Source organism: Tenrec ecaudatus, chromosome 5 (genome assembly GCF_050624435.1).
Source record: "Tenrec ecaudatus isolate mTenEca1 chromosome 5, mTenEca1.hap1, whole genome shotgun sequence".
Taxonomy (NCBI): Eukaryota; Metazoa; Chordata; class Mammalia; order Afrosoricida; family Tenrecidae; genus Tenrec; species Tenrec ecaudatus.
Genome location: NC_134534.1, coordinates 17,059,065 through 17,067,939, shown reverse-complemented (window position 1 = coordinate 17,067,939; position 8,875 = coordinate 17,059,065). Strand labels below are relative to the sequence as shown.

Genomic DNA, 8,875 nt, shown 5'->3' with positions numbered 1-8,875 from the left:
ATTTTTCATTTTTCCCTTCCCTCTCCACTCCCCCCTCCCTCATGAACCCTTGATAATTTATAAATTATTATTATTTTATCATATATTACACAGCCTGACATCTCCCTTCACCCACTTTTCTGTTGTCCATTCCCCAGGAAGGAAGTCATATGTAGATCCAAGTAATCGATTCCCCCTTTCTATGCTCCCCTTCCCTCCACCCTCTCCGTATCAGAATTCTCACCACTAGTCCTTAGGGGTTCATCTGTCCTGGATTCCCTGTGTTTCCAGGTCCTATCTGTACCACTGTACAGCCTCTTGTCTAACCAAGTTAAAAGTTTAAAGAGCAAATCAATGTTCCACTTAAAAATTCAGACACATTTTGTTTCAGGTCATTGATTGCAATGTCGATAATGTAACACAACTCAGCCCACTCTCTCACTGTGCTTCCCATTCCCCCTCCTTTCCTAACCCTGCCTGCTTCTTCATCTTTGCCTTAGGCACATACTGCCATGTTGATCCTCGGTAGTTGATGGCTCTGAGGAATGAGTACTCTCCTATTATTTTTTGTTCACCTATTAAATGTGTCTATTGTCTGGCTGAAAACTGTGCTACAGATGTGAGTTCAGTTTTAGACTTAAGGTGTGCCAAAGAGTTATAGTCTCAAAGGTCCCACAATATCATATCAAACCAATAGATTTAGCTTGTTTTATGACATTTAATCTTGTTTCATATTTTTCTCCCTCTACTCAGACCCTCCTACTCCAGTCCTTTTTAGTTTGGTCAACAGGTGTAGTCTGATTTCATCTCCCTCTCCAGTCTCAGGGTCATAGAGGTTGAGGTTAACATGGCCTGTGCTTTGTTTTGAACACTTGATTCTGTGCATCTTTGATTTCCTTCACCCTTCTGAACTCCAGTATAGTATGTGCACCTTAGATGTTTAATTACGATTTTTTAAGATACTTGTTACTACTCAACAAGTAGTATAGAACTTTTTTATGGAATATGCTGTGACAAGTAATGTCGATGTCTTCCAAAAACAGTCCTACATTTTGACCTACAAAATTAACTCCAGGTAATCTGAAAACTACCTGTGTGGATATTATGTTAGTTATAATAGCCAGAAACGGGAATTTTTCCAAATTTCAATAAGAAATGGTTAATTGTGTGTATTTACTTGATTTAAAATGAACATTATTAAATAGTATCAAAATGATATCATGGTTTTCAACATAATTATATGAGGTCCACACAATACTTTAAAAACTTCAGTGGTAAGTGAAAAAAATTAAAGTAATTTAAAAGCTTTGATTTTAATTACATAAAACTATTGTTTTAAATATGCCACATGACAATAAAAGATGACAAAAGTATTAGATACACATTTGTTGTTGTTGTTGTCACTGTTAGGTGCTGTCAAGTTGATTTCAACTCTTAACAACCTCCTATAACAGAGAAAAACTGTTCCATAGAGTACCCTAGGCTATATTTTTTATGGGAGTGAATTGCTAGTTCATGCCCTTAAGTAGTCACTGAGTGAGTTCAAATGATCAACTTTTGGTTAGCCATCCAGCTCTTAACTGTTGCACCACCATGGCCCTCGTAGGTATATGAAGATAATGGAGCTTTAGGTGATTTTTTAAATTTCCCTTAGTATTATAGTACTCTTTGTGATTGAAAATTGTAAGAGAAAAGGCAACTGGAACAATGCTAAAGTAAAACTCAGTTTGATAGAAAATTCTGCCATAGATTAAATAATACCGCACACTGATGGTTTCCTAGAATACCTTACAAATGATCTTTTTTCTAATTATTTCACTATTCTTCCTTGTCTTGGGATAATTCTGTGGAAGCTAATCCATCGTCGGGAGGATCCTGCCTTACCTGAGTGTTGTTGCTGAGATTTCACTTTGGAAGACTATGCAGAGAATAAACAGGGTTGAGATAGATGCTTTTGCCAGCATACCCAAAAGAAGGCGTACCATGGACATTTCTGGAAAGAAAATTTTAGAATAGATGTTTAACTTATGTAGAACATTAATTTAATCAATTCATCAAATAATGTATTTTTAATATCCATATCGTACAAGTCATTGGGATGAAAATCAAGCACACTAGTTATTTGCAACAACAACAAAAAAGCATGTGATTCAGAGGATTGCTTTAACTAGTGTCGAAAAACTCAGATGTTAGCAAGAGATGTAACCGAGCGGAAAGTTGAGAGACACCACCATTGAGCTTTCCACATGAGTGGGAGTTATCGAAACCTGAGACTAGCATCACCAAGATGTCAAAAGTTGCTACAATTACTATCTGACCCAGTCAGTTATCTAAATGAAATGACAATGGAAATTGTATGGTCGCTAACCACCTCATGCCTTGCAGTTGAATTACTTTGTTTTTTTATTGGCCAACTCAGTGGGGAAGATAACCTGTCAAAGGAACCGGTAACTTTGAACTGTAGAGTATAGATCCTCAAAGTCAGGTCCAATACATCTCTTTGTTCTAAGTATATTGAGTTTTTGGAGTGACAGGTGATTCCTGTAAAAAATATACAGAATCCCACTCCTGTGACTGCTGGGTAACCTTCCAGGTAACACTAGGTCAGTCACTATCTCACCAGAGACAATCTCTACAAGATTGGGGAAAACATAGAATATTCTGAAGGCATTAGTTAATTTTAATAATATATATGATAGTTAGATGAGTGTATGTCAGTCTAAATTTTCAAGGAAATGTAGAGGCAGAGTCCCAACCTGTAAATCAGGTCACAGACTTAATCAGGTCCTCCTTGGGATGTGTCCATTTTAGAAGAAGGCAAAATGGGAACCTGACTCCCTGTCTCTGCTCCTCCACCTTGGAACTCTCCTGCCTCCAAGGGCAGCCCTATGTGAGCTGATTGACCCTGACAACTGTCAGCCCTGCCATGCTCTCACCAACCCTGGATCTACAAAATGCTGTACTCATTGACCTATGAGCTACCTTCCTCCTAGTTCACCTTTCTGTGTCATCAGCCTGCAACTACGTGAGTCATAAATGTGACTTATGGAATAGTATCAGGTTTATGGACTTGAGTTGGATTGGGCTGGGATGCCTCCTTGATATACAATTACTTATTGCTATAATGCTCTTTTTAATACATATATGAATGTCACTGGATTTATTTGTCTAGAAAACCTGGCCAAGCACAATATGTAATTAACAATGCTTCATTTCCTGAAATTTTTTAAAGGCCACAATTTAGCTCCCATTTTGAAAATTAGCCTAATAGTTTCTAGAAAATTGTTCAGAATTCTTAGTTCTCTAGTAAAAATAATCTGGTTGCATCTTTTCACGACTGTTGTTCATCTGTTTTCCTGTACACATAGAAAGAGTTTATATTGCCATTAACTATTATGTCAGGATTTAAGACATTGAAGCATCAAAAACCATTGAAATATTTAACTTCCTTATTAAAAAACATGGCCTATCACTGTACTACTAAGGCATAAAGATTTATGCTAAAGAAAATACTCAGGAGACTTCATGGAAGATGGTGGCAATAGGGAATCACCCACCTAGAGCGCCCATTGTCGGACCAGCAGGTCGACAGGTGAGGAGGCCAACTCTGGGAAATCGGACTCAGGTTGGTTGGTTGGTTGGTTTGTGTTCAAATCCCCCGTTCTGATTTTCTTCTATGGAGGATTCAGGGGAGTTTGCTGTGGTGCTTCTTACTTAACGTGCCTTCCCAGTCTTACCTTTCCTGGACCACTGCAGTGTCAGTAGGCAGTGACTGCCAACACCATCGCCCTCCCTCTGGCCCCAGTCCTGTAGCCCGTCAACACAGTGAAACATACCAAGACAATCTGCCCCCCAAGTCCAGTCCAGATCTCTGGAAGCCCTAGATGCTGGAGCCCGAAGTGGCTAGCTGAATAGTGCTTCCATAGCTATGCTCCTTACAGGACTCTCCCTTCCTCCTCTCCTGGGAAAGAGTGCGGCTCTCTGGATAGGTAAACCCAGCTATCTCAAAATAGATCCGGCCTCAGTATGCCAGGAACACAACTTGAACCTGCAGCAGGCTCCAACAGTGTATTAGATTTGTTTTCATTTTCTTTTGAGAAAGAAAACCACAAAACTTTTCCCGCCAGTGGAAGCAGAATCCAACTTTTCTGGGTTCCTGGTGCCTTTCCCTCCCTTGTGTAGGCACTTGGCAGAACTCCTCCCTGATCTGAAGCTGCTCTGCTCCTTCCACCTTGGGCCCCCATATAATAGCCTATTTCCATCCTGGGACCACAAATAAGGAAGTTCTGAGTGGAGCATAAATCCACAATAAAAGGGCCCCCTGGTATAAACACAGTAACAAAAGGGCTTCACTGTCCCTACCTACTACACAGGTCACTACGTGACTCTGGTAGATGCAATATAACCCTCACCTACCCCAACCACCATTACCTGGAGACCCTGCCTCTTCCACCTCAGTAACACACACTCTCTTATAACCTACCAAGTAACATCTTATCTCTTACAACGATCTTCTCCAACTCATCAAACATTACTATATTTAGCAGGACTTCCCTATGATTAGTATCACCACTGATACCCCCGAGCACCTATATCTGATTCCTCCTACTCACCCAGCTAACACTCCCTCCTGATTTAAACACCATATGATTTCCAGCACCTATCTGATTCTCCTCTTAAAAAAAAAAAAAAGCCAACCTCTCCCACCCCTGCATAACCCAGAGCCTATGCATAACCAATAGCTCAATCACTAGGTGGCACATACAACAGCAACCAGCAGCTACAGCAAAACAAAACAAAACAAAAAAAAACTAGACAAATAAAAGCCAGCTACTGAAAATTACCCAACCCCAATGGAATAAACAGAAGCCTTGGATTTCCAGGTAGAGAAGACAAGAAAATTATGCATAGGGGCTTACAAGGCATTAGGGGATCAATCCTGAAAATGGATGAAAAATGGAGATACTAGAAACCTCACACCCCAAGGACATTCTAGAGTTAAGGAATGATGTAGCAGAAATAAAAAAGAAAGTACAAGATCTGACCAATAGAATGCAAAAAATGGAAAATTGAGCCAGAAAACTCAAAGACAATCAAACAGAATTCAGCAAATGAAAGAAACAATCAAACAAACACAAAAGAATCTTAAGAAAGCCTGAAGATAATAAAATAATATTCAAATTATTGGGGTTACTTGAGCAGGAAGAAATAAGTCTATAGTTAAAATAGTAAGGAAATTCTTGGAAGAACATTTCCTCAATATCACAAAGGAGGTAATGATAACCAATCAAGTAGCAGACAGAACACCAAATAGATTAACACCCCCACCCACCCCCAAAAAGCAAAGCAAAACAAACACCAAGACATATATTAGTCAAATTGTCCAACTTCAAGGAAAAGTAGAGAATAATGAGAACAGCTAGAGAAAAAAAAGCAGTCATATATAAGGGTAAACAAATAAGAATAACCTCATACCTCTCCATGGAGACCATGCAAGAAAGAAAAATTGCAGCAACATATTCTGAAAGTTGAAAGAGCAACCGGAATTCAAGAATCCTATATTCAGCAAAGCTTTCCATCAAATTTGAGGAAGAAATTAAAGTTTTCGCAAACAAGGAAATACTTAGAGAATTCATAAAAACAAAACCAGCATTACAAAAAATACTTTCCATTTCATTATGGACAGAAAACCAACAACCACAGCTCTCAAACATGAGAACACCACACCACCCAGATACAAACACACTGAAAATAGTACCCAAAACATTAAAGATCCAGTGGAGAAACAAAGACAAGAATAAACTCCTGTCACACACACACACACACACACACACACACACACACACACACACCACTCTATAAAAGAAGAATAAATGAAAATATCAAGCACAAATAGTACAAGATTACACTGAATGTCAAGGGGCTAAACGCACCAATCAAAAGACAAAGAGTAGGAGAGTGGATTAGACAACAAGCTCTATAAATCCGCTGCCTTCAGGAGACACATCTCAAATTCACAGACAAAAATAGACTGAGAGTCAAAGGTTGGTGAAAAATTTACCAAGCTAATGGCAATCCAAAAAGGCTGGGGTGGCAATAAATCTCTGACAAAATAAACCTCTCGGTGCACAATATAACGAAAAACAAATATGGGCATTAGATAATGCACAAGGGATCAATAGACCAAGAATCATAACCACAATAAACTTATGCACCCAATGAAAGGCCCTTGAAATTCATCAACCAAGTCCTCAAATAGATGAAAAGAGAAATTACCAAATCAACAATTATAGTAGGTGATTTCAATACACCCCTCTCAAAGAAACCTAGATCAACAGGTAAGAAACTCAATAAAGAAATAGAAGATCCGAACAGCATAATCGACCAACTTGACCTCCTAGATATTTACAGAGCTCTGCAATGAATATCAAACATAAGCACATTCCTCTCCAATGCACATGGCTCATAGTCTAAACAGATCACCTACTGGGACATAAAGCAAGTTGGAGAAAATTCAAACAGAGATCATTCAATCCATCTTCTCAGACTACCGTAGAAGACAATGTGGTGAAATCTAAAACACATGGAAATTGAAATACCATATGACACAGCAATACCATTACTGGGCATAGACCCCAAAGAAATAAGAAACATATCATGAACAGACGTTTGCTCCCCCGTGTTCATTGCAGTACAGTGCAGAATAACAAGAAGTTGGAAACAGCCAAAATTCCCATCAGTAGATTTAAAAAATAACCCTCTGGTATATACACACAATGGAATACTTCACATCCCTAAAAAACAGCAATGAAACTGAAGCATCTGAAGATGTGAAGGGGTCAGAAAGATTATGCTGAGTGAAGTTAGTCAAACACAAAAGGACAAATACTGTATGAGTAGCAGAATGGGCACACGCTCAGGTTTGTAGGGCATCAGTCTGCTGGCTGGGGGCCAGGCAGCCTGGTAGAAAGCCTGGCTGATGCCAATGAACAATACGCCATCTGCTCTAGGTACATATTTTGAAGGTCACTTGCTGGAGGGTGCCTCTTGTCAGCTGGTATCAAATGGTCAAGTGAGGGGAAGGGGATGCTGCCTACAGAGAGGCTGCCATGTAAATCTATGATGAGGTCCCTCGAACCAGTGGAAAGCCTACCAGAAGGATGAGAGATACTTAAGGAAAAAACAATGCAGCAGAGGTGAAAGGGAGCAAGCACATCAGGGGGACACAAAAATGCATGTCTGTTGGTAGGGAAAGATGGAGGAATGATCTCAAGTTGTGGGGAAGAATGACTGAAAATACTTTAGGTGACACTAGGTGGGGGAGTGTCTTTGATGGGATGCACTGAATGGGCCACATCCATCTGGGCTGTGCTTGCATCCTGGGCACGTGGGCTAGGTGCTGAAGAGTGCTAGGACACTGAATCCTGCATCTTCCAGGCACCCAACATGCTCTAGAGGCTGCATCAGTGAGATCCCATGCAGGAACTACACTGGGTGAAGCGGGCTCTCCCTCAGACATACCTGTACCACATTAGTGAACTTTTGGTAGGTGATAAATAAGGTCTTGCCACCTCAAGGCCCTACATGCTGTATTAACATAGATTTTATTCTGGCAAACCTATGATGGAAATTCTGTTTTATGTTGTTTTTATTTGATCATATTAGGGTGTATCTCAGCGATGTTATGTCATTGGTGGTCACCCTCTGGAAGTTGTGTTATATGTTTTTCTGATTTTCAGTAAATGAAAGCCAAGCCAGGACTGATGAACCTATAGGGAGAGCAAGTAGTAAAACGTTTCCAGTGTGGGGTGGGGGTGGTGTAGAAGCAGGGGCAGGGGTAAAAGAGAGATGATGTCAAGAAGTCCAGGAAGAAAAAGCATGTTGGGAATCTGATTGTGGAAGCAATTGTACAATTATGCTTAACATGATTGAACTATGGAATGATTTGACATATGTATCAACAAGCACAAATACTAATGATAATAAAAGAAAAACAAAGCCCCATAGATCCAGGACTGGGTTTTGAGCTCACACTACATGCTAGCTCCAACTTAAGAATAATTCGTTCTTACATCATGGCCATGCTCAATGCTGGCCCTCAGGAAGGGAACACAGAAAATATAGGTACTATGGCAAAATGTGGTGAAGAAATTAGATAGTGCCCGACTATCAAATAAAATACCATCTAGGTTCTTAAAAGCTTGCCTCCAAACAAGCATCCATCTAAGCGAGATGTCAGCTGATCCATATGGAAGAACCACATCGTCATTGGTCATTAAGGATTGTAAACCATGTAATCCGAAGTCCAAGGAGGGATTAGTAGCAGAGCCCAAATTGTGAGAGCCCGGTTTTCACAGGCTAGAGATGACAATGGAGCCTAAGTTGCATTTGTGGAGACTGCCTCTGGTGAGCTCCTTCTACCCACAACTGAGGGATGGGAGGCAAGGGGTTACCAAACAGAGGGCAGTGGAGAGATGAGTATAGAAGATCAAAGATATATATCAGACTTGAACAGTTAAAACTCTGTCAGTTGACCCCCACCCTTCTGATGCACACTACCTGATTCAGTTTTCAGGCTTTTCTGTATATTTTGTTTTGTTGTGTTTTATTATTGTTCATATTAGGGAGTATCTCAGTACTTCAAAGGTGTTATGTCATCAGCGGTCACCCTCTTAGAGTTGTGTTATGGTTTCTGTTTTTCGGTATATGAAAGCCAAGATTGATTAAGGTACAGAAAGAGCAAGTAGAACACGGGTTTCAGGGGGTGAGAGGGGTGTAAAAGGGAACCGATGTTAAGGAGACCATGAAGAAAAAGAATGTTTGAAAACTGAGTGTGGTAGCAATTGTACAATTCTGCTTGATGTGATTGAATTATGAGAGATATGTATTAACTCCC

General features: G+C 40.0%; 1 protein-coding gene across 1 annotated transcript in view; it reads right to left on the bottom strand.

Annotated features, from left to right (window-relative positions):
- Nucleotides 1–1,859: 1,859 nt before the first annotated feature.
- The window catches only part of LOC142448595 (solute carrier family 22 member 22-like), a 47,863-nt gene continuing 40,847 nt past the window's right edge, over nt 1,860–8,875 (bottom strand). Inside the window, exon 6 of the mRNA XM_075550541.1 lies at nt 1,860–1,972. Coding sequence (XP_075406656.1) covers nt 1,860–1,972 — 113 coding nt within the window. The remainder of the gene's footprint in view (nt 1,973–8,875) is intronic.